This window comes from Cynocephalus volans, chromosome 1, assembly GCF_027409185.1.
Source record: "Cynocephalus volans isolate mCynVol1 chromosome 1, mCynVol1.pri, whole genome shotgun sequence".
Classification (NCBI taxonomy): Eukaryota; Metazoa; Chordata; class Mammalia; order Dermoptera; family Cynocephalidae; genus Cynocephalus; species Cynocephalus volans.
In genome coordinates, this window is record NC_084460.1 from 80334136 (window position 1) to 80361604 (window position 27469).

The 27469-nt window shown below is 35.5% G+C and overlaps 1 protein-coding gene and 1 pseudogene across 1 annotated transcript in view; one reads left to right on the top strand and one right to left on the bottom strand.

Moving 5' to 3' along the window:
- Positions 1-5702: 5702 nt before the first annotated feature.
- Positions 5703-27469, bottom strand: part of GPR149 (G protein-coupled receptor 149) — a 75010-nt gene continuing 53243 nt past the window's right edge. Inside the window, exon 4 of the mRNA XM_063101568.1 lies at positions 5703-6281. Within this exon, the coding sequence (XP_062957638.1) occupies positions 5703-6281 (579 nt within the window). The remainder of the gene's footprint in view (positions 6282-27469) is intronic.
- Positions 21229-23590, top strand: LOC134385258 (melanoma inhibitory activity protein 2-like; annotated as a pseudogene).

The following is a 27469-nucleotide window of genomic DNA, read 5'->3' on the forward strand; positions in this document are numbered from 1 at the left end:
AGGAGGATACACACACACACACACGCACACGCACACGCACACGCACGCACGCACGCACGCACACACACACACACACACACACACACACGCAATATACTCAGGTTCAAGTGTAAAGAGACCATAAGTGATTTCAGTAACCTGGAGTTAGTAGCAACATGTTACCATCTCTAGGCCCAAATGGATGCAGAGAGGGAGCAGCTAGTAGCACCCTGAAAGAGAGCTGAGATCACAAAGAGCAGTGATCATTGGTAAAGGGGCAGATCCAGCCCAAGGTGATCTTGCATGGAAAAAGTTAGAGAAAAAAATACCCGATCACTCTCCTCCTCTCTCATGCCTTCCTGGAAGTCCCCATTGGTCAAACAGAAAGGGAAGCAGAGGGTATGTCAAGTTTATTGATGTAGTTTGTGCAGGTCAGTCTCTCGGGGCAGAGAGTAGGGTGGAGAAAAGTAGATGGAACTGGAGGAGAAATGTGAAGATATCCAACACTCTGGTCCAGAACATACTTTGATGCTCTTGGTTGAAATGAATGGTAAATATGCCAATACGAGGCAAAAATCAATTGGAGGATTTCTCTGTCCCTTTATGCCTTATCAGGTACAAGTATCATCTGCTTCCAGCCTCCCATTTGAATCTAATTGACCAAACATTCAGTGATTCCAGATGGCATTGCTTTTTTCATGGTTTGGGGCATTTTATAGTTTGGGTTGGGAGTGGGAGTATCCTCACTTTTTAGCTAAGACCTGTCCTTCTTTTATTATCTTCTCTCAGGGTAGGTCCTTGGTGACATCTAATCATAATTTTCTTATTTCACTCAAAATACTTAGAGGAAAATTTATGTTTATTTTCTAATTGAAACATAAAAAGCAGATAAGATTGACTTTTAACAGCAAATTTTCAGACATTACATGGTCTCCTTTTTAGTTACAGTAGGAAAAGAGCATGTAGCTTTGGTATAATTTGCCTAAGAACTATAGATAGGCTGACAATATAATTTATTGTCCAAATGGGGACACTTTTAATAGTGAAAGAAGACACAACTATTATGTCAGGAAAACAATTGTAAAATGGACTATTCCAGGCAGACACTTGTATAAACAATTGTCTTGTCTGCTAATTCCATGTTTTCCATTAAAGGGAAAAAAATATGACTTGGTGAGGTCAAAGGAGAGACTGGGAAATACAGTTTTCAGCCTTCTAGCTTCTGTGATACATGGAGGAGTTTAGAAACGTTGGACATTAACAAGGGTATTAACAGAAAATAGATGCCAGGGTAATTTTTTTCCCTCAAGCCATTGGCTTCATAGATAAGCATTTAAGAAATGTGTAATTTATTTAATGTTACTAAGGAAATCTTCCTATTTATTGAATTAGAATACAGTTCTGTCACCATATCCACTACTACATACCTAATCCTAGCCAACATCATCTCTAACCCACACTATTAAAATGGCCTCCTCACTGGTCTTTCTGCAGTCATCTTCGTATCTGTATAGTTTTTGCCTCCTCCCAAAAGGCAGTGGTTTTGAAATCAGATCATGTCACTGCTTTGCTCAGAGTCCTCCAACGGCTTCCCACCTCATTTAGAATAACACTCAAAGTCTATACCTGGTCTGCAAGACACTAGTGACCTGTCTTTCCCTGCCCTTATCTGTCTTTATTCCCAACCACTTTCTCCCTTTCTCACTCATCTGCTTCACATTGACCTCTTTGATGATTTCACAAAATACAAAAGGCACACTGCTACTTCTAGAAACTTGCTGTTCTCTTTGCTGGGACTATGATTTCCTTAGATAATCACACAGCACCTTTCCTCACTTTATTTGCATCTCTAATGAAATGTTACTTAATCAGTGAAACCTTTTCAGACTAAATTATTGAGAAAAGCACTCTATTATTGTCCCTTTAATCTAATTTTTCTTCTTATCACTTACTACCACTGCTCCCTATTTTCTGTCAATACACTTAGCACCATATACACATATACGTGTGTGTGTGTGTGTGTGTGTGTGTATATATGTAAATGTGTAGTAGAGAACTTAACCTTATCTAAAGATAGGAAGTCTAGCTTTTTCCCTCAGCTTTTGGGGAGATAATCTCTAATCCCTTGGAATGTCATGCTTGATAAGAATGTCTCTGTTTGTCTGAGGTCCTTGGACCAGCCAGACAATGACAGTGTCATTTAGAGTGAGGGCTTTGGGTCGTTCCATGTTAGCTTGATCTCCGGAGGAGGTGGAAACTGAGATCAGTCATGTGAGCAGTCAGCCATGCTTCTCCTACCGCTACTGTGATGGAGGCCTCATGAACACTCAACACCATGGTTCAGATGAGCTTTCCTGGTTGGATACTCAGCATGTTGTCACACATTGATGCTAGGAAAGTAATGCTACTCATGACTTTTTGGGGAGAGTACAGCAGAAGTTCCCCATCCAGAACTTTTCCTGTACTTTGCTCTATGCACTTTTTCCTTGGCTGATTTTAATCTGTATCCCTTCCCTGTAATAAACGTAACCATGAGTATACAGATTTCAGTGAGTTCTGTGAGTCCTAGTGAGTTACTGAAACTAGCAATGGTTTTGGGAACTCCCTTAACTTGCATTTGGTTTCAGGAGTGAGGAAAGTCTTGTGTAGACTGTGATCTCCAACTTTGCAGTTGGCAAAAATTCACTTTGTGGGTGTGTGTGTGTGTTTTGTTTTGTTTTGCTTTTGTTCACAGTTATAATTCCAACTACCTAGAACAATTTCTAGGATTTAGTAGTCATTCATTAAATATTAAATTGAAGAAATGAATGAAAGTGTCTAAAAAGTATAATTAAGAAATTAAGAGAAAATTTATTTATGAAACTTAATACTACAGAACCATGTCTAGAAAATTTATTTATGAAACTTAATACTACAGAACCATGTCTTCCAAATAGTGCATAACCAAGTCTCTTTTTATTATACTCTGAGTAATACTGAGATGTTTGTTGTCTTCAAAAGAAGTTATCTCTGTCAGTCACAACTCTTGGAAGTCTTAGGGATTGTATATCAAGTGTTTATTTGGGAGTTTTAGGAATTAGGTGTTAGCAGTTTGCAGTAGTCACCACCAGATGGTGATATTTTTATTATGTAATAAGTAGTTTTTGTCTTCAGATACCTGTACGTCAATTTTTAGAGAAAAGAGTTAAGCTATATAAAGTAAGGTATTTATTAATAACAAGAATGATATAACTATAGGAGGGTAAGGTATTTGGATATAGCACAGGTATCGTAAAGGTATTTCCTATACCAGAAACACATTCTTACAATTGGAATCACTCTAAAGAGTAAGCAGACTTGAGTAAACTTACCCTATTAACAAATTTGAAGGAGCTGTTCATGCTTAAGTATAGACCTACTAGATTTTTCTTGTCATTCAGCTACTGTTGGCTTGGAGTTTGAACTGTTACAGGGTAGTAATACTCAAACTACATCATTGGGCTAAATAATCCTGGTATTGTTTCAATATAGAAGAATTTTAAAATGTATCTATTGCATAGTTAATTCGGCAACCACGGGCAATTAAATGGGAAAATCCTAGTGTTTTTTATTTTTATTTTTAATTTTTCAGTTCTCCCACCTAAACCCATGTCCAGTGAAAAGGAAATGGAAGACAGGAGGGAAAATGGCTATTACTGTTTTCCAATCCAATTCTTAGACTTTAAACCTTGATTTCCATCATCTCCTTTCCATTCCAAGTGCTGTGCAGTTATAAAGAATTTGTTTGCATTCAAATCTTTACTATTTTCCTCAGTTTTATAATGATCCTGTTTCTAATTTCCTTGTTGCCAGAAATTGCATTTTAAGGCATCAATATCACCTTTCTCTTTCAAGAAAATCATACATCCAAACTTAAGATATTAAAGCCGGTTTTTTACAAAGCTTTATTAGAATATTCAATTTTTTTATAAAGACATTTAATGCCACTGATATATATTATCAGATTGATCTACCTATTTGTCATTGTGTTAAAATAGCCATCAATTTTGGTGATACAAAGACTTTTAAAATAAAATATATTTGTAATGAGAATAAACTTGAATTTGAATTTATACATTATGCATTATTTGAAGCTTGCTTTACAAACATACTAATGGCATTACTTTTGCTTCTCAAATTTATATAATAAGATATTGAGAAGTTAAATGAGAGATGGAGAAAGTCTATGGGGATAAAATTATTGTGAAAATGACTTGTATTGATGGCAAGATAATGCCTTCTGAAGATGAAACAATCTGAAAGCCCATGTTAAGTAATTTAGAATTCTGGTTCAATATACTGAAATATAAGCCAAAATAAATCATTTGAAACATAACTTACTCAATATGTAAATAAATAAATAAGATATGTGAGTGAGTTGGGGGATGCAAAAAGTCTAAGGCCATGTAAAATGTCAACTCAATAACTTTGGAAAATTAAGCATTTAAGTAACACATTTAATATATGTTTACAGAAAGATTAGAATAAAACAGTTTGAAAAAAATCACTTCATAATTGAAATATACATTATTAATATTCTGACAAGGTGATTCCTGCATTTTTGAAATGCAATGCATTTTAAAATTAATTTTGAAATGTACGCCTTATGATCATTTAATAAAATGTCAAATTGATTTTTTTGTTTGAGACAACACATTTCTTTGTAGAAGAAAAAAAACCACCTAAACTTGAAATAATATTTGAAGTAAATTTTTCTGTGCTTGAAGAATGGCTAAGAAAGTTTGCCCAATCTGCAGCTTTAGAAGCAGACACTTTTGTTATAGCTTTAGAGGACTTTCCTCTGCTTTATCCAAAAGCTTGTTACTACAGTTGAATGCACCCCTCAGAACTTAATCTGGCAGTATTTTCCCCAAATTTCCATTTAAATAAACAAAACAATTCTTGGGTGAAGTGTACAATTACAACCTTTTCGATAATGTTTGAGTTAAAGACTATTTCTAATTACACCTGTAACATACAACATATTTGTTTTAAGAGCCAATCTTGACATACTGAGAAGATGGAAGGAAAAACACTGTTATATTTAAAAAGGGGGAAAAAAAACCCATTCAGTAAACAATTTGTATTTGATAGGAATGAAGGGAAGAACTATTTATAGACTAGAGACACGCATATTTCCAAGTTGGAAAGTAATATGCCATTTCACACAAGAGTGTATTTTCTAGACATCAGTGTAAAGCTAGAGCAGTAACTGTAATAAGCTGTTTTGCTAGCCATATTTAGGCAAGCCTCTTCAAATGAAACTTGGTGTTTTGCTACATTTTTTTCCATTCCCAAAATGTCTCTTCTTTTCCCCTTGCAGTAAAGGCCAACATTATGTGTAGAAACATGTGCATGGGATGAGTGTATTCATTGAGTTTACACAACTTTCTGTTTATTCCAAGGTTGACAAACATAGGCAAAAACATTAGTAAACTAGGCCAAGATTTGATTTAGAAAAGATATTTTAGAAATTGGATAAGAAATAAAATCTTTTAATTACCACAGTGTGTGATCTTTAGGTAACACATCAAATGCACTTAAGTGTTTTCACTAGTTCCAGCTGTTTGCACAAAAAATAATTAACTAGTAAATCAGTAAAGCATTATGTAAACCAACAAATACAAGGAAATCGGTCCTGGAACAAAGATGTTGGTTTGGCAGTTTGAAGTTGCAGAGACTTTTATTTCTGGGAGAGCAGATGATCACTGAGTAGTACGCTTACTTTCTTCCTCTCTTTTCCTGTAAGCTTTATTTAACAGCTGGATTTCCTCCTGGTAGCCATCCCTTTCTTGATGCTGCCTTTTACTGTTCCGCCTGTGTGCTTCCACAGTGTCTGGAATGGAGATGTTGATATCACCATCAGGATTACTCGTGGGTAAAAAGAGGGAGTATGAGGCTGTTTCTCCTAAATCACATGAAACGAATCTGTTTTCTTTCCGTGAGTAGCGTAGGGATGGAGATCTGACTTGTGTGGAGGACTGGCTGATGTTGCTAATGATTGACACAGTGTCCAAGGCCTCCTCATTATCGCAAATTTCAAGAACTTCCAGGTGTATTTTCACACTGGTGTCCGCAAATGTGGAGGGAGAATCTTCTGAGTTTGGTGCATGGCCAACACTTTTGGATCGATAGACTTCTATTTTCTTAGAGGCCGGGGTTATTTTTTGCCCTTCTGTGCTTACCTCGTAGGTAGAAAGAGATAAAGTTTTCCCTGTAGGCGCCTGGAGAGACACAGTCCCCTGGAATGCACACAGGGGAATGGCAAGGGCACCACCGGAACGCTGGGGATAAAAACAAAATTGTTATTATTGAAAACTAGTTTCTGAGATTGAGACATTTAGAAATCACTTTACTCATCAAAATAGTAAAGTTTTTCTATTTCAGATCCATTTCCCTAGAAACCTTTTACAGAGATGGAATTTAAATTCTGCCAACAAAGTGCCAGAGCTCAGTTTGGCCTAGGACAAATAAGAGGTCTAAAGGAGGGCAGCCAGGAACCTTTCCTTGAAGGGATTGCTTTCATATTTTTGTTACATATTCAGTGACGTCAAAAAGTTTGCATAGGTTGAAAGAAATGCAGACTGTGTTATCAACATGCACTTTTTTCCTCTCCCTCTTTAGTATGACAGAGAGAATGATAATCATGAAACTATGACTCAGATTAAGTATAAAAGATATTTCAGCTGTTAGATTTGAGCATACATAAGAGAAACCAAATGTCACCAGAACTGTGTTACAATGTGCTTGCTTTCCTACAGAGAAATCAGTCATTAAAGTAAACCCAATAATAGAGAACTCCTCCACATGTCTGCAAAAACTTGCCTGAAAGTTTAAACCTTTTCTACTACATTTTGTGTATTAGGTGTTTCTTCAAACTCTACTCATCACTGAGAGGTGCTTAAAAAATGAAGAAAATAAGACTGATTCTTATAAAAGTTTGTACTTTATATGTTGATTCATGCCTCTATACTTTTGACTAATGCCTTTTTTTGATTATGTGTTAGTCTCAGAAGATGGTAATATGTCATACTTCTAGAGCAGTGGTTCCTAAACCTGAGTCCCCAAACCAGCATCATCAGCATCACCTAGTAACTTGTTAGAAATGCAGATTTTTGAGCCCCATAGCAGTCTACTGAATAAGAAACTCTGGGTAAAAAGCCCAACAGTCTGTATTTTAGCAAGCCTTCCAGGTGATTTTGTTGCATGGTAAAGTTTATGATTCTTTGCTCTAACTAAAGAAATGTTTTATGACAGAAAAAAAAGGTTGGAGGGTGGTGGGTGTCAACAGACAATTTTTACGCATGTGCCTACCACCTGTAAAGCCTGGAGTTACTAATTGAATTGGCCTAAGTATGTCTTTCCACCCAGGGAATTGGCATGAGGTATAACGGTGTTTTGCCAGTTTAGGATGACCAACCGTCCCGGTTTCCTGAACTCTCCCAGTTTTAGCACTGAAATTCCTGCATCCCAGGAAGTCCCTGGGATGTATAGTAATACATGCTATAAAAAAAGGGCATATTGGGAGAAGATATTTGTAGCCTGTATAAGACAGAGTTTAATAGTCATAATACAGAGTGTTTTCTAAATCAGTAAGATAAACTTTTCTTCTGGCAGAAAAGTGGAAAAGGGAAGTGGGCTAAACAATTAAAGAAGTAAAAATGGAGAGTAAACACATGAAAAGATATTCAATTTCACCAATAATCAAAAAAAGTAAGTAAAAACAATGAATCATGTTTAGTTTCTCAGATCGCCCTCCATAAAAAAAAAGAAAAATAAAAGAAAAATAAAAAGATTGATGCTATCTTTAGAGTGCATTTTGATTATATTTGACTATAAATTAAAACTGCATATACTTACCAGCAATCCTACTTCTGAGAGTCAGTTCCACCAAATATTGGCACATACAAATTTATTTCAGCACTTTTGCAGGTCCCCAAATTAGGAACAGCCTAAAAGTCCATCATTCAGAAAATTTTGAATAGATCGTGACACAGTTGTGTATTGGAAAACTACCTTGAATGGATGAGGTAAAGCCATAAGTTCTGCCAGGGTAAAATAATTTCCATGTATTTTAGATTATAAAAGCAAACTGCAAAACAATATATATATTATGATCCAGTTTTCTTATAGAAAGAAACCCACCAGAAATCAACCCAGACAATTATGCACGTATAGAAGTAAAAATAGATACACAGACACACAAACACACACATATATATAACAGGCATAGAGAAAAGGTTTGAAAAGCTACGCAGCAAACAGTTCTTTTTCCCTGGGAGTGGATAGAGGCTGGGCATTTCAATTTTTATTTTTTATATTTATAAACTGCTAATAATATGATTTCTCTCATGGAAGTTTATTAGGTGGGGAAAAGGGAGGCAGAGACTACCAAATATTACTAGAAAGACATCCAGGATGCAGGGGTGGGGTACTGCCTTAGAGCAGTTAGCCTTAGGGTTCAACATTGGGAGTTTGTGCTGTGTTGGGAGTTTGTTCTATTGCTAGGTTAGGAGAGAGGAGACAAGCTGGGTGGAAGGCGCTGCCTCAAAGTTTTGCCATAATGGTTTGGTTGGCTAGAATGAGAATCCCAATTGCAGTATAGCTAATTTCCCATTCATGTTTTAAAAGAGTAGAGAATGGCATAGGAAAAATAAAAATTTTAAATTTCTAAAAGGAAAGGCTATTAAGATAATCCTCTGGTCCTAGTCAGACAAAAATTTATAGCACTCTCAAAGTGGCCATTTTCTGTGATAAGTCTGAGTTTCTCCACTAATTTTACAGGAAAAATTGTTATAAACATTTTAGTCCAACAAACTGTCAATGTAAACATTAAGTTCAAATAGAGTCCTGCCTCAGGAGAAAAAAAAAAAAAAGGAAAGAAAGACAATACCGTACAACTTGAGTCATAAACCACAAGGTAGCTGGCGATTTGCAAATCATTCAAAAAGTTCAAGAACAATTTTAGAAAGAGATTAAAAGTAAAAAGCAATAAAATCATAAGGGAAAATGAACGTTAATTTTAAGAAGTAAGAGATAATACAAAAGATTATTACTACTGGTTTATCTTCATGTATGTCCTGAGTTGAGTAGTGTCCCCCAAAATTCATGTCCAGCCAGAACCTGTGAATATGACCTTCTTTGGGAATAGCCTTTTTGCAGGTGTAATCAAATTAAGATGAAGTCATACTGGATTAGGATGGGCCCCAATGCAATGATTGGTGTCCTTACAAGAAGAGAGAAATTGGGACACAGATGCAGATGGAGGGAAGATGGCCACGTGAAGATGTAGACAAGTGACTGCAGTTACTGTGTGGGCTTGCTGGGAGCCACCAGAAGCTGGAGGAGGCAAGAAAGGATCATCCCCTAGAGCCTTCAGAGGGAGCAGGACCCTCCTGACAACTTAATTGCAGACTTCTGTCCTCCAGAAATATGAGACAACAAATTTCTGTTGTTTTAAGCCATCTAAGCTTGTGGTAATCCTTTATAGCAGCCCAAGGAAGCTAACACAATGTTTTATGTGAATGGGTACAAAAATACATATGAAAATAAACTTATTTTGCAAAGTCCTACAACTGCACATTTTCTTCTGGAGACTTGGGCTATGTGGTCATTACTATCAAATCCACATAGAGTGTAATCTCCTCAAGGGAAGGGAATATTTCGTTGTTGATCTTGAGTTCTCTACCATCTATACACAGTACCTGAAATATGGCAGGATCTCAAAAATATTTGTTAAATGAATAACTAAAAGTGTCTGTGAATGAATGAATCTGTAAATATTGACCTTCTCTATGCTTTTTAGATTCCATATTTAAGTTTTGAAAGCATAAAAAATAAGATCATGTTTAAAAATATTGCTGTTCAAAATTTATTTTTATATTTTAACAGGCCTATATAATAAAGTATGACAGTTACAAGTGCATCAGAAGGTCATATTAGAACATACTCTTTTTATAAAAATAAAATATTATGGGCCTTAATTGTACATGAAAGTTTGCATGACAAAGAATGATAGGTTCAGATAACATAAAGCTGTTCTTTTCAGTCTCTGCTTTCTTCCTATTTAAAAGACTATGAATTAGCATATGCTGTCAGAAATAATAATAATCCATTATTGCTGTATTCCTGAGTGTAGGTGGCTGGGAGCTTTTTTATTTGGTAATGAAAAGCAGTCTCTAAACCTAACAAATGCTCCAGAAGGAGAGAGCATGCCACGTAAACACATTAGCACAAATAATCTGCCGTGATAATTGATTCAGACTTACTGACCTTGGGCATGTTGAGCATTTTTATTTCTTCACTATAAGCTGCTAGGTGAATTCAGGGTGAAATTATAATATAAAAAGAGTTGCTGCAAATTTCTCTCCTAATAAGGTGAGGTATTCTGTTGAGTATCTGAATCATTCAACTTAAGAAAGACATATTACAGCACATGGGATCATAACACTTAGCAGAGAACACAGAGTTGTAATTTCTCATTTTATAAAGGGAAAACTGACAGCCAGAGAGGTTAAACTCCTTGCCCAGGGTCACACAGGTAGTAGTGGTAGGACTGGTGCCAGGACTCAGGTTTCTTAATAACTGGTTAAGTACATTTTCCACTGTACTGTGTTATTACTTTAAAAGAAATCTGCTTTAGCCAGGAGTAGGTCATGGGTTTTCTGCCCTGGAACTAGAATTAAATCACTAACTTATGAATAGTTCAACTGACTAACAATTTTAATCTCAATTAAACTCGTATAGATGATCTTTAGGTGATTTAGGTGACTTTCAGGACTCTAAAAGTACAGACATTGAGGGATTTAAAAGAAAAAAAAATAGCAGGGAAATCAAGAACTTTGTGAGAAAAATAAAAGCAGATTTTTAATCATTTACTTTAAAAAATTTTATTCAATGTGTAAAATAATTTGGTTACTATATTTTCATATATTCAACTCCCAAAATATTTCTCGTGTCATCTTTATTTAAATTATTATTAAGTCAAATAAGAGAAAAAGACACATGAACTGCTCAAGGGAAAGAGAAAATAGGGGCAAGAAAATAAGGGCCTTTATAAAGTGCCTAATATGTGGCATGGAAAGTGCTGGGTATTTTAACACATTTCACATTTAATCCTCCCAGACCTTAGGGCTATAGATTAAGCTTTTTCATTTTAATGATGAAAAGTCCAACAATTGAGTAACAGATTTAGGATCAATATTCATCATGACAAATATTCATTGATCCTGCTGAACACGAGCCATGTATCAGGCTTTTTGTTACACACTTTATATACACTTTCTTATTTAATATTCTCATTAACTTTATAAAATAGGGACACTAATTAGCCCAAGTCTATAGATGATAAAATTGAATCGTGAGGAGGTAACACAAGTCTGTAAATGACAGAGTCAAATCCAGATCAGGATTATCTGTCTCAAACCTTCTGCTCTTAGCCTTCCTGCTACCTCAGGGCACAGTGCTGTGAGATAAGATGTAACACCTCAGCTCCTGATTCAGGCAGAGCCCTGCAGTGTCCTCTGGAAGCAAGGAGGGAGAAGGGATTTATTCATATTAGGAAGTGAAGGGAGTATTTAGAGAAGATATTTAGGAAAATGGTTTCTGTTTAAAAGATCATTTCAGTAGGCAGGAAAGTGGCAGAAATGTATTTTAGGATGAGGGAAAGGGAGAGCAAAGGCAAATGGAATTTTGGAGAAATCGTGTACTAGAGGGAAATGAGGCTAGAAAAAGAAGTGAGACCCAGGCCTGAAAGCCCTGAACACCAAGACAAATCTTGATTGCATGCCGTAAGCAACGGGGAAGTACTGGTGTTTTTTCTACATTTATGAAAAGGTTGGAAATGAAGATACATTGAGTGTCTACAATGTGCAGTTACTGTGCTTGGCACTTTACATGTGAAATCTAATTTAACATAATCATGAGGGAGGTAAAATTATTTATATTTTACAGATAAGTAAATTGAGGTATGAATTGGCTAATTAACTTGCCTAGGTTACATAGAAAGGTAAAGTTTGAACTGTGATCTAAACTCAGCTCAGATTCCAAATCCCTTCCATTCTGCCACTCAGGGTCTAAGAAGATAACTGAGGATCCTGTGAAAGATGGATTTGAGGAAGGAGAGTGTGGTGGCAAGGAGAGCCATTAGAAGGTTTTTAAAATCATATATGCAAAGAAAAAGATCCAAACTTCAGTACTGGTTGTAGAAATGACAAGTGTGAGATGGGCCATTGATATTGCAGAAGGCAAAATTCTTGAGGTAATGGTGAAGTCACATACCTTACCTCTCTTAGCCTCAGTTGTCTCATCTGCAAATTATGAAGATTAAATGAACTATTGCACAAGAAATGATTAGTGGAGTGCCTCACGCATAGGAAGTACTCCATAAATGTGAGCTATTATTGGAATGCGAATAAGAAAGATGAATCCACGAAGTTTTTGAGGTTTCTAGTCCTAATGTCTAGTACCAGTAGCTGAGATAAGGAGCTTAGGAAGAGGTAGATAATTTAATGCTATTTCTACAACATTTATTTCTGTAACAGGTAGCACATTCGTCTGCAGTACTTTATTCTTATGGTATAAATAAACATATTCAAAGCCAGAGACTGCAGAATGGATTAAAAACATGACTCAACTATATACTGTCTAAAAGAAACTCACTTCAAATATAATATGGGCAGGTTAAAAGTAAAAGGATAGAAAAAAATATATCACACAAATATCAATCAAAGGAAAACAAGAGTGGCTATATTAATATCAGATAAAATAGACTTCAGAGCAAAGGAAACTACTAGAGAGAGAGAGAAGACTATTACATATTCATAAAAGGATCAATCCACCAAGAAGACATAGAACTCCTAAGTGTGTATACAGCAAACAACAGAGCTATAAAATATATAAAGCAAAATGAATAGATCTAAAAGGAGAAATAGTCAAATGCACAATTACAGTTAGAAATTCAACACCGCTCTTTCAACAATTAATAAGACAACTAGATAGAAAGTCAGCAAGAGTACAGAAGAACACCGTTACTCAATCGGATCTAATTAACTTTTTAAGAAAATTCTATAGAGAGAAACATTTACTTATAGAAAACTCCATCCAACAATAGAAGAATGCACATTATTTTCAAGTGCCCATGAATTATATACCAACATAGACGTTATCCAAGCCATAGCACAAATTTCAATAACTTTAAAAGAAATAAAATTATATAGAGTATGTTCTCTATCCACAATGGAATCAAGGTAGAAATAAATAGCAGAGAGATAACAGGAAAATCTCCAAACTTTCAGAAATCAGATAAAACATTTCTAAATAATCCGTGAGTCAAAGAGGAAGTCTTGAAGGAAATTTTAAAAATATATTGAACTGAGTGAAAATGAAAATGCAACATATTAAAATTTGTGCTAAAGGATTCTGAGAGAGATATTTAAAGGACTAAAAAGTAGTCTCAAATGAATAATCTAAGCTCCCACCTCAATAATTTGGAAAAAAAAAGCAAAATAAACTGAAAGCAAACATAAAGGAGGAAATAGAAAAGAGCAGAAATCAATGAAATAGAAAATAGGAAAACAATAGAGAAAATCAATGAAACAGAGTTGGTTACATGAACAGATCAATAAAATTGACAAACCTCTAGCAACACAGGCAAAGAAAAAAAGAGAAAACACATATTACCAGTGCTAGAAATGAAATGGGATATACTGCAGACTCTGAAGACATTGAAAGGCTAATAAAGGAATACCATAAACAACTTTACACATATAATTGACAACTTAGATAAAATAAACCAAATCCATGAAAAACACATAGTACCACAATGCACCAAATATGAAATAGATAATTTGAATAGCCTTATAACTATTAAGTAATTGAACTCATAATTTAAAAACTCCCCAGGCCAATATGACTTCACTGCAGAAAACTATATCAAACACTTAAGGAAGAATAAATATAAATCATACATAATCTTTTACAGGAAATAGAAGAGGAGAAAACACTTCCTGACTCATTTTATAAACATAATTTTACCTTAATACTGAAGCTATACAAAGACAGTGCAAAGTAAATAAATAAATAAATAAATAAAACTACAAGTTGATATCACTCATGAATATAGATGCAAATATCCTTAACAAGTATTAGCAAATGGAATTCAGCAATCTGTAATAGTAATTATACACCATAACCAAGTGAGGTTTATTCCAGAAATTCAAGATTGGTTCAATATTTAAAAATTGATTGGTAAGATTCATCATATTAATAGGCTACAAAAGAAAAATGATATGATCACATTAATTGATGCAGAAAATGTATTTGACAAAATTCAACATTCACTCATGATTTAAAAAAAAAAACTCAGGAAAGTAGGAATAGAGGGAAACTTTCTCACTTTGATAAAGACCATCTATAAAAACCCTACAGCTAACATTTTATTTAATAGGAAAAGACCACTTTCCTCCGAAGATCAGGACCAAGGCAAGAATGTCACTTCTCACCATTTTTATTCAACATAGTGCTGGAAGTTCTAGCCAGAGAAATAAGAAAAGGAAACAAAACTTATACAGATGAAGGAAGAATAAAAACGTGTCTACTTACAGATGACATGATTGATCTATTTAGAAAATCTATTTAGAAAATTCCAAGGAATCTACAAAAAAAAATCCTCCTAGAACTAATAATTGAGCTAAGTAAGGTTGCAGGATACAAGATAAAAATACAAAATTATTTGAATTTCTATATACTAGCAGTGAACACATGGAAATCAAAATTGAGAATACAATAGCATTTATGATTACCCCAAAAAGTTAAATATGTGTAAATCTTACAAAACATGTACAGGACTTATATGCTGAAAACTACACGACACTTACAAAAATCAAAGATCTAAAGAAATAAAGAGACATCTTCATGAACTGGAAGACTAAACATAGTAAAAATGTCAATTCTCTCCAAATTGACATACAAATTTAATGTAATTCCTATCAAAATCCTAGCAAGATTTTTTTCAGATACAGACAAGATTATTACAAAATTTATTTTTAAAAAAGACAAATGAACTAGAATAGCTAAAATTATTTTGGAAAAAAATAAATGCAATTTCAATATAGCTATAAGCATCAAGACTGTGTTGTTGGTGGAGGGATAGAGACATAGCCAACGGAACAGAACAGAGAACCCAAAGATAGAATCGAGAATATGCCCAACTGATTTTTTAAAGAAATGCAAAAACCATTCAATGGAGGAAAGGTAGCCTTTTCAGCAAACTGTGCTGGAGCAATTGGACATCTGTAGGCAAAAAAATTAACCTAGAGCTGTCTCACACATTATTCAAAAATTAACTCAAAATGAACCACAGACTTAAATGTAAAATATAAAACTGTAAAGCTTTTACTTAATAATGTAAAAGAAAATCTTTGAGATATAAGGCTAGGAAAGAGTTATTAAGCTTGACACAAAAAGCACGATCCATAAAATGAAATTTGGTAAGTTAGACTTCATCAAAATTAATTTTTTTTTGTTCTGTGCAAGTGCAGATTCTGATTGTGTAGGTCTATGGTGAGCCCAGAGATTCAGTACTTACTAAAAGCTCTCAGATGATTCTGAGGCTGCTGGTCCGTGGACCATACTTCGAGTATCAAGAGACATATAATCTGTTTGGCTCCTTACAGTTCTAAAATTACCTGATTTCACGGATAAATAGAATCTGTTATTTCATAGTGTTAGCAATTTAGAGAAGTGGAGGAGAGAATTTGATTTCAGTTGAAGGAATAATAGGAGCCCCCTAAAGCCAACTTTATAGTCAAATAGAATGAAAACAAAATTTTATATTTTCAAATATCTTTAATAAATTTTAATGTTTTATTCAAATGACACATATTTCAAACAGTGAACCATTTTGATGAAAATTAATCAAGTTTCATCACAAAACCTCATTTTACATTGATCTTATGACCAAAATATAAGCTTCTGAAATGAATAAATCATTTCATTTAAACTTTTATTTCTTAATATGGAAATGTGTATTCTTACATTTTTGATTCATACTTTTTGGCTCTGAGTTAATGAGCACAACTATCACAGGATACAAGAATCCTGTGGGAATTCTGAATTTAAGTGTGCTGTTGCTCTGGAGATTATTAGATAGGTTTTTCATTCTCTGGTCTAATAGAAACTAAATCTCTTGTCTTATCTCTAAAAATGACATTTTAAGTCAAATATTATGTGTATCCAAGTTTATTTCCATGTATTATCCATTCTTTTTGTTTTTCTAGTAAATTAAAGGCAATAAACTAACTGAAAAGAAAACATACACTGATTTTATTTAGAAAAGAGATAAGATTTCATTAGAAATAATGAATCCTAAGAAATGAAATCATTTTTTATATCTTACTAATAAACATTTATTTAATTGGGTGTTATATCAGTTAGGAATATCCTAGTAAAAATGGGGGTAAGAAAATAGTTTCTCATACCTCATTGATGAGAATTTAGTCAAGAATGAAGATGTATTTTCATTTGTAAGGCAGTTTCAAGAGATAAATACAATGTGTTGGTGAAATTGCTATAATCCAGAAATGATATTAAAGTTCATGTTTATCATATTCATGAAAATATAGAAGACAGGAATATTTTTATCAGACAGCATGTTGTAGTAGAAAGATGATCAAATGAAAAACAAATCTATAGAGACAAATAATTGATTAGGGGTGTCCTTGGGCAGGGCGTGGTTAACAGTGACTAAGAATAAATGGGGACAGCCCAGCAGCTGCTGAGGTGAGCCGAGACCCACATGGCACTGGGGGCTCAGTCTAAGGCCCCAAAGAAAAGGGAAGCACCCACAGCCCAGCAGCCACCAAGGTGAGCTGAGACTCGTGTGGCACCAGAGGCTCAGTCTACAGCCAGAGAAAGCTGGAACAGGAGCTAACGTGGTGTAATATAGCCACCACCACACCTACTGTCACCACAAGGTCAGTTCACCACCACAGTAGTGGCCAGGGCCACCCTACAGGCAACCTGCCACTCACTCAAATACATTCATATAATAAAAATCACCAGTAGACCCTGCAAATAGAGGAGGAAATCTGTATCCTCATAGCCAACCCCATTGTAACAGAAGAAGCAAGTCCTCTATCAGATGACCAAACATCAAGGAAAAAATACTAGAACTACAAACAAACAAGAAGATATGACATGACCAAAGGAATACAGTAATGCTCAAATTCTAGACTCCACAGAACAGAGAATCCTTGAAATGTCTAAAAAGCAATTCAGAGCAATGATCTTAAGAAAATTCAGAGATAAAAGAAGACTCAATTAGACAACACAAGGAAACAAGAAAAAATATCGAGGATATGAAAGAGGAAATTTAAAAAGAGATTAATACCTTAAAAAAGAGTGTAGCAGAACTCCTAGAAATGAAAGACCCACTCAGTGAAATAAAAAGCACAACAGAGAGCTTGAGCAGCAGGCTACAGCAAGCAGAAGAAAGAATTTCAGATCTTGAAGATGGTCTTTTTGAAATAACCCAGGCAGACAAGAAAAAGGAAAAAAGAATTAAAAATAATGAAGAAAACCTAAGAGAGATAGAAGAAAACCTCAAGCGCTCTAACATCTTAATTGTAGGTATTCCAGAAGAGGAGAAAAGAAAAGGTGTTGAAAACGTATTCAAGGGAATAATAACAGAAAACTTCCCAGGTGTAGGGATAGATGCCAAACTTCAGGTCCAGGAAGCTCAAAGGTCCCCAAACAGTTTCAATCCAAAAAGATCCTCTCTTACACACATTATAGTCAAATTTGCAAGGCTCAAAGACAAAGAGAGAATTCTAAAAGCAGCAAGAGAAAAGCATCAAGTCACCTATAAGGGAATCCCCATCAGACTAATAGCAGACTTCTCAACTGAAACCCTACAGGTCAGAAGAAAGTAGAATGATATATTCAAAATACTAAAAGAAAAATATTACCAGCCAATAATTCTTTACCCAATAAGGCTCTCCTTCAGAAATGAGGGAGAAATAGTGTATTTCCCAGATGAACAAAAATTGTGGGAGTTCACCACCACACAACTAGCCCTGCAAGAAATTCTCAAGGGAGTCCTTCATCTAGAATCTGAATAATGATAATGACTATCAAGGACACATAAGACAGACCAAAACCCACCATTAAAACAAAAATGCCAGTGAGAAAGAGAAAGAAGTTAAATCATGACACCTCAAATTTCCAACTAACATTGAAAAAGAGAAATAAAAGGGGAAGTAATGATCAAAAGGTATTTAAAAATCTAAATGAAAAGCAATTAAATGACAGGAATTAAACAATACCTGTCCATAACTACCCTAAATGTGAATGGATTGAGCTCCCCATTCAAAAGACACAGACTGACTGATTAGATTAAAAAGCTAGACCCAAGTATATGCTGTCATCAAGAGACCCACCTCACCTGTAGAGACACACACAGACTAAAAGTGAAGGGATGAAAAAAATACAGCATGCAAATGGAAACCCAAAACAAGCAGGAGTAGCTATTCTTATACCAGATAAAATAGACTTCAAACCAAAAAACATAAAAAGAGACAAAGAAGGCCACTATATAATGATAAAAGGATCTATCCAGCTAGAAGACATAACAGTCGCAAATATGTATGCACCCAGTACTGGAGCACCCAGAGATATAATGCAAACACTCTTAGACCTAAAGAAAGAAATAGGCCCTAATATGTTAATAGTGGGTGAGCTGAATATTACTCTCTCAGTATGGGACAGATCTTCCAGGCAACAAATCAACAAAGAGACATAGGATTTAAACTACACCTTAGACCAACTGGACCTGGCAGATATATACAGAACATTTCACCCAATAACTAAAGAATACATTTTCTTCTCATCAGCACATGGAACATTCTCTAGGATAGACCACATATTAGGTCACAAATCTAGTCTCAGCAAATTTTTAAAAACTGAAATAATTCCAAGTATCTTTTCAGACCACAATGGACTAAAACTGGAAATTAAAAATGAGCAAAACCCTGGAAACTATACAAATACATGGAAACTAAACAATAAGCTCTTGAATGACCTATGGGTCCAAGAAGAAATTAAACAGGAAATCAAAAAATTTCTTGAAACTAATGAAAATACTGTAAAAGCAGTACTGAGAGGGAAATTTATTGCAATAAATGTTTACATCAAAAAAATGGAAAGACTTCAAACAAACAACCTAACACTACGCTTCAAAGAACTTGAAAAACAACAACGAAAACAACAACTATCCAATCCTAAAGGTAGCAGACAGAAAGAAGTAATTAAGATCAGAGAAGAACTAAATGAAATAAAGACCCCCCAAAATGATAGAAAAGATCAACAAAAAAGTTGTTTTTTTGAGAAGATAAAAAATAGGTTTTCAATAGGTTAACAACAACAACAAAAAAAAAACAGAGAGAAGACCCAAATAACAAAAATCAGAAATGAAAAGGGAGACTTTACAACCAATACCACAGAAATACAAAGAATCATTAGAGACTATTATAAACAACTGTATGACAACAAATATGAAAACCTGGAAGATACGGATAAGTTTCTGGGCACATACAAACTACCCAGACTGAACCAAGAAGAGACAGAAAACCTGAACAGATCAATAACAAGCAACAAGATTGAAGTAACTGGCAATCTTCCAACAATGAAAAGCCCAGGTCTAGATGGCTTTACAGTTAAATTCTATCAAACTTTTAAAGAGGAATTAATACCAATTCTCCTCAAACTATTCCAAAAAATTGAAAGAGAAGCCATTCTCCCAAACTGATTCTACGAGGCCAACATAACTCTGATGTCAAAACCAGATAAAGACACAACAAAAAAAGAAAATTACAGGCCAATATCCTTGATGAACACAGATGCAAAAATCCTCAAAATATTAGCAATCAGAATACAGCAACACATGAAAAAAATTACACACCATGATGAAGTAGGATTCACCCCAGGGATACAAGGATGGTTCAACATATGAAAGTCAATAAATGTGATACAATAAATGTAACGGGCATGTGGCCAGTATGAATCTGGCCACCACAGCTTGGGCATGAATGGTGACAATCAGCTTTGTATCCCAATATTCATAACCAATAAAAATTTTAAGAAAAGAATAAATGGGTACAGGAGATCTTATTGGTGTGGTGAAAATGTTCTAAAACTGATTTGTGGTGATGGCTGCACAACTTGATAAACTTACTAGAAATCATTGAATCGCATACCTGAAATGGGTGGATTACATGATATATAAAATATTCCTCAATAAAGTTTTTTAAACAAAGAGCACTTCACTGACATTCAGCAGATCCCAAAATACAGCACTCTTCTGCCACTAAATAGCTAAACACCCCTGGACAAGTACTTACTGTAGACCTTTGTTTCATTCCCTATAAAGAGAGAGTTGGGCCAGGTGAAGCCCAGAGTATCTCATGCCTCTTCCCATTGCCATGTTCTATGGCTATCTTGGCAAAGTTAGTTTCAAAGAAAACACTTTCATTCCTTGGCAGATATCTAAGTAAGGATACTTTTCTGAAAGAAATTAAAATCACAAAATTTCCTTTAAAAAATTGCCCAAAGAAAAGTTGATCTCATAGAAGTAGAGAGCAGAATAGTAGTTACTAGAGGCCGGGAAGGGTAGGGGGAGAAGGGGAAAGGCAGAGGTTACAGATACAGAATTATAGCTAGATAGGAGGAATAACTTCTAGTGATCTACAGCTTTGTAAAGTGACTATAGTTAGCACCAATTTATTATATAATTTCAAATAGCTAAAGGAGAGGATTTTGAATTTTCCCAACACAAAGAAATGACAATATTTGAGTGATGAGTATGCTACTTACCCACATTAGATCATCACACATTATAAACGTATTCAAATACAGCGGTGGCCCGCCAGAAACCAAGCTGAGGTGGGCGGTGGCAAGGACAGCGTGTATCACAGGCTCCTGCGGGGCAGGCTCGGATCCGCAGTGCGGAAGTGACATGTAACAAAGGGCCCTGATTACCAGGGTGCACGTGGGAGTCACCTGAGGCCGGTGGGCGCCAGTGCTCCCCGGCTCCCCGCACAACCAGCTGCGCCGTGGTCTGCTACTGTCGCCGGGGCCGGTTTGCATTCTCCACAGAACGCAGAGCTGTCTCAGCTGCTGGTTGTGGCCTGGCCAAGCCGTGGCTACTGCAGCCACAGCCAGATCAGCCTCAGCGCCATGGAGGTGCCCAGGGCTGCCCCTCAGCTGTACTTAGATCTGGTCCTGGAAAAGCTGCACAGGACTGTGGCAACATTGTCTGAAGACCTGAGACTGGGCCCTGGTTCTCCGTGGGAATAGGTGATACGTGCGGCTATTACTGGATTTTTAGTCTCTTCTTTTTGTGGAGACGTGTTCAGTTGTTTAGAAGCTGGCTTTATGTAGGAAGAGAGAAAAAGCTTGCTGAAAAGCTTTCTGGACTGATTGAAGAAAAATGTAAACTACTTGAAAAATTTAGCATTGTTCAAGAGGAGTATGAAGGCTTAGAGTCAGCTTTGAAGGATGCCAGATTTGAGAAGGAGTCAACAGAAGCACAAAGTTTGGAGGCAACCTATGAAAAGCTGAACAGGTCCAAATCTAAACCTGAGGATGAAATAGTCTTTCTAGCAAAAAAATTAAAAGAACAGAAATATAAACATTCTGAGCAAGATGAATTGATGGCAGATATTTCAAAAAGGATACAGCCCCTAGAAGATGAATCAAAATCCATCAAGTCACAAGTAGCTGAAGCCAAAATAATCTCCAAAATATTTCAAATGAATGAAGAACGTCTGAAGGTGGCAATAAAAGATGCCTTGAATGAAAATTCCCAACTTCAGGAAAGCCAGAAACAGCTTTTACAAGAAGCTGATGTATTGAAAGAACAAGTGAGTGAACTTAATAAAGAGAAAATAACATTTGAAGATTCCAAAGAACATGCAGAACAAGCTCTAAGTGATAAAGAAAATCACATCAAGTCTCTGACTGAACGCTTGCTCAAGATGAAAGACTGGGCTGCTGTGCTTGGAGAAGACGTAATGGATGATGACTTGGAATTGGAATTGAAGAGTGAATCACAAAATGATGCTGGCTTAGATGATCTGCCAAAAGGAGCTTTGAAGAAACTGATTGACGCTGCTAAGTTAAATGCTTCTTTAAAAACCCTAGAAGGAGAAAGAAATCAAATGTACACTCAGTTATCTGAAGTAGATAAAACAAAGGAAGAGCTTACAGAGCATATTAAAAATCTCCAGACTGAACAAGCATCTTTACAGTCAGAAAACACACGGTTGGAAAGTGAAAATCAGAAGCTTCAGCAGAAACTTAAAGTGATGACTGAACTGTATCAAGAAAATGGAATGAAACTCCACAGGCAATTAATAGTAGAGGAAAATTACCGGTTGGAGAAGGAGGAGAAACTTTCCAAAGTAGAAGAAAAGATCAGCCATGCAGCTGAAGAACTGGAGACCTATAGAAGGTGAGCCAGAGATGTTGAAGAAGAATTGGAGAGAACCATTTGTTCTTATCGGGGGCAGATGACTTCCTATGAGAAAGAAGCGCATGATAATTGGTTGGCAGCTGAGACTGCTGAAAGATACCTCAGTGATTTAAGGAAAGAAAATGTTTATAAGAGACAAAAATTAATGGAAAAAGAGTTTAAATTTGAACTTTTCAAAAAAGATCCCTATGCACTTGATGTTCCAAATACAGCATTTGGTGGAGAGCATTCCCCATATGGTCCCTCACCATTGGGTCGACCTTTATCTGAAACGAGAGCTTTTCTCTCTCCACTCACACTCTCACCTTTGACTCCAGGGCGAGGAGGAGGAAGAGGCTCAAGAGGCCCAGAGAATACTCTGGACCATCAGATGACCAATGAAAGAGGAGAACCAGGCTGTGATAGGTTAACCAATTCTCATGGAGCACCTTCTGGGTTCCTGTCACCTCCATGGGAACAGCACTGGAGGATGATCCGTCCACCAGGCCAACCATATTCTGATCCAGCTCTTCTTCCTCAAAGGCAAGACAGATTTGATTCTAATTCTGGTAGACCATCTGGACCAGCAGAACTCAGAAATTTTAATATGCGGCCTTTGGATAAAGTGGATGGGCCAAAGTCTTCACAAATGGAATCCAGTAGAAATGACACCAAAGATGATCTTGGTAATGTAAATGTGCCTAATTCATCTGTACCTGCTGAAAGTGAAGCAACTGGCCCTGGCTTTGTTCCTCCACCTTTTCCTGCAATCAGAGGTCCATTGTTTCCAGTGGATATAAGGGGTCCATTCATGAGAAGAGAACCTCCTTTGCCTCAACCCCTCCAGGAAGCATGTATGGAGCTCCTCAAAATTATTTTCTCCCAAGGGGTTTCCCTGTCCAGCCACCACCCATTTGCAATGAGAAATGTCTATTCACTGAGGGGTTTTCCTCCTTATGTTCCTCTAAGAGCTGGATTTTAACCTCCACCCCCACATTCTGAAGGTAGGGGTGAGTTCCCTTCAGGGTCGATGCCGCGCTCAAATGAGCCTGTTCCTGAAATCCCGAACCACGGCAAGAAACCTGAGGATATTTTTGGTCTCTCTTCATAAATAGTTTTGACTTAGCCCTCATTTTCAGTTTAAGTAACTACTTTTTTTGCTCAAATTGAAGCTTAATGGAACTATAATTCTCAGGATAGTATTTTGTAAATAAAGATGATTTAAATATGAATATTATGAGTAAATTATTTCCATTTTATTTTATCCTGGATTGTATAATTATTTTAATTTGATTAACTAATCCACTATTACATAAACAATAACGGGAATTTTATATAGGTAATCTTGCAGTTGGGGATGTTTTAAACTCCAATTGCTATGTCTTTATGCCAAGAACTGTATTTACTATGGTTGCAGACAAATGTGAAAGTAACTTTATGCTTAATTAAATTTTAATTGATTTAAAGATTTGTTTGGTATTGATAATAATAATAAAATCAGCTAGTTTTTTAATAACAAAAAGCACAGTGTACCCCATAAATATGTACAATTATTATGTGTCAGTTAAAAATAATAATAAATTTTTAAACTAACGCAAAGAAATTATGGATCTAAGACCCTTCAAGACCCTCTATTTATAAAGACTTGCTGTTAGTGGATATTTTTATGCTGTTAAAACATGAAATCTAAGCCTCTATACATACTGCAATGAAAAAGTCTGTGGGGAGAAGATATGATAAGAAAATGAAGCATATTATTAACCAGTGTGTATGTGTTTCATAGACCTTTACTATCTAGAAAGAAACCTGTAAGGAGGGTATAATGATGCTTATACGGTTCTAATTTAAACTTTTTATGAATAGAAAACAGTGAGCACTGTATACAGGTAAAAAACCATATGAAATCCTGCATATATGGGTATATGAGGACTTCAAAATGTTTGTGGAAAAATAGAATTGAAAGATAATACGAATCTGCCATGAGCTTTTTGAAGTGCCCTCATACATGGATATGTGTGTATTATATATTTATGCGTGTGTGTATGATTTACGGTTAACCTTTTTCTGATGATAAAAATAATACATACTGCTATTTTTTGCTTGAAACATCTGAAGAATATGCACCAAGAAATTTTTAGGTTAAAATGAAGGATGACTTCCATGTGGGAGTCTTTGGGTAATGATATCTTTAGGTACAGCATGATTCAGACAGAAAATGACCACCAGGATTTGTGTGTTCTGGTTTCTGAGGTTTAGCTCCATTCTTCGATCTCATATTTCAGGTTGTGGTCATGGCCGCTGCAGGTTCATCCTGTTGATCACAAAACTGTAGCTCCAGACCTCACACTCTCATAGTATCAAATCCACAGGAACTAGACACAGAAAGTTTCTCTTTCCCAGAAGTCCCTGCAAACATTACCTCATGTCTCATCAGATCTTACTTGCAAACATGCCCATCTTGAACCTATGACTATGGCCAAAAGGATGGGGCATGCTGATTGGTTTAGACCAATTAGGGCCAACTTCTGCATCTGAAAATGGAGTCAACCACTGAAAAGCACATGGGCTGAGACTGGAGAAATGAGGATAAGGTTACCAAAATCATTAACCTTTTAGGGCTAGGTGGCCAAAAAAACTAATAAAGGCTGTTTTTTCCTTTTCAATGAAAGAGAAATGCCAACTACAATAATTATAGGAAAAGATGATTTTTAATTAATTCAAAACTTAAATATGCTTATGGATATGAAGGTGGCAGAATGTAGTCCAATCATCCATTAAAAAAAGGAAAAGAGAGCAGCCATAGATTCACTAGCAGCAGCCAAATAAATAAAGGATTTAGTTTTATGCATAAGCTTCTAGGAGTGGTGGCCACAAAGAGAAACAAAAGATTCAGCCATTTCCCTAAGTAGTTGCAGAGTAAGATGAATGAAAACATCTTGAGAATTCTGGCTATCAACTCCATTTTGGCAAGAAGTGGTCTGAAGTAGTCGTTCTCAAAATGAGGTCTGCAGACCCCATTTTACAAACAGTTTCAGGGGTTGTGTATGGTCAAAACTATTTTCATAATACTACTAAGGCTTTATTTGCCATTTTGACTGTGTTGACATTTTCACTGATGGTGTAAGGCAATAACTAGTAAAACCACTAGCACTTTAACATGAATCAAGGTAGTGACACCAAATTCTCTCAGTAGTCATTGTATGTTTCATGACTGCACAGACAGAGAAAAAATACATTTTAAAATATATTATTACAAAGATTCTTCAGAAAAACTTATCTGAAAATTCTAGTGATATTATTGGATCTCCAAAGAGGAGAATGCTGCTGATGAAGTTCCACACAAAATATCACCCATATACACACTCTTCAGAAATTAACCACTTTCCTTCAGAGGAAATGAGTCCTGTGAATGTGAAAATGGCGTATTCAACTAGCCTTCTTATTGCTGGGAAGAGAATAGCACACACATATATAAAAGTTCTTGTACTATAAAATCTACCTGTTTCACCGTAACATGGTTGATAGTGCTTTTTCAATTAATGGAATTACTAAAATATTTGCATTTAAAATTTTTCTGGATTTTGGCCTTAATTACATTAGTTATTTGTGCAGTGGAAAGAACAATCATATGCACAAATGTATATTTTTTATTTCACACGGTAAAAACTGTCATTTTTTGCTGCTATAATTTGAGCCAATATGGGGTCCTTTTTTATATCCTTTATCAGAAATTGTTAGGGTTTCAAAAAAAATTGAGTGTCCTAATGTGGCAGTACAATGGATCTGTAATGGGATCTAGGTTCTTAGAACCCCTAATTCTCTGTATTATAAAGTTAAATGTAGTGATTGAGACTATTTGTTCTTCAGGAATCCGGGTCTACAGCCCAGCTTCTTCAATTTTTTAGACCAGTTGTTTTCAAATATTTGTCTTTGATAGGTTCTGAACTGACCACTTGAGAATCACCAGCAGACCTTGTTAAAATATAGATTTATAGTCCCTACTTTGGGAGATTTTAACTTAGTAGGTTCAGAATTAGAACCAAGCATTTATGTTTATAAAGAATTCTCTAATTCTGATATTTAGCCAGATTTGGGAACCACTGGCTTAGAAGATACTAGAAAATAAAGACAGAGCTGTGATGTCACAGAGAGTAAATAGTTTCCTGGTTAATTTACTTACCCCAGGAAAGGACATTGAGAAAATATTACTAGATGCCCATATCTTCCTACTTCCCAAGTTTTAGGCATAATTATAACTAAAGAAGCCAGTAAGCATTTGTGTTAGCTGGGACACTCAGGAATTATTAAAAATATCAAAACTTCAGAGAGGAGATAAATTTTTTATGAAGCTAATGAAGTTTAAGTTCCAGAGCCACTCACGTGCATGGGCCACTCTGAGTGACTACTGTTGGGAGTGGTAGTGTCCTGAGTTGGGAGGGGAAGCCAGGTTGCAAACAGAAGCTTTCAATGTACGTGTATCTGAGAAATGGCCCAAAGAAATCTCAGAGGAAAGGTGCCTGAATTTCCAAGGCACCAATACATTTCTTGTGATTTCTTTTCTTTTTCTTAATAAATATTCATTTTCATACTAATTTTGTATTCATGATTTGTATACTTTTTCTTAAAGATGTCTCCTCAAAAGATTTAATATTCAGGTCCCACATAACCTGAATCGACCCCTGTCTTAGGGTCAATAATAGAAATCAGAGAAGTAACATTGGGCCTATTTAGAGATAATCCATTGGTGAAACATTACACATGAGATCAGTTGATAATATACATTACCAAATAATCTTTGATGAATCCTCTAAGAAGAATTTGGGTAGAAGGTGCAAAGGTCTTGTGGAAAGAAAAACATGGCATATTTAAGAAAATAAAATTAATAGTTAGAATTTTAAAATAAAATTAATAATTAATAGTTAATCAATCAATCAATTAAATTGATTGATTAAATCAATTAATTAA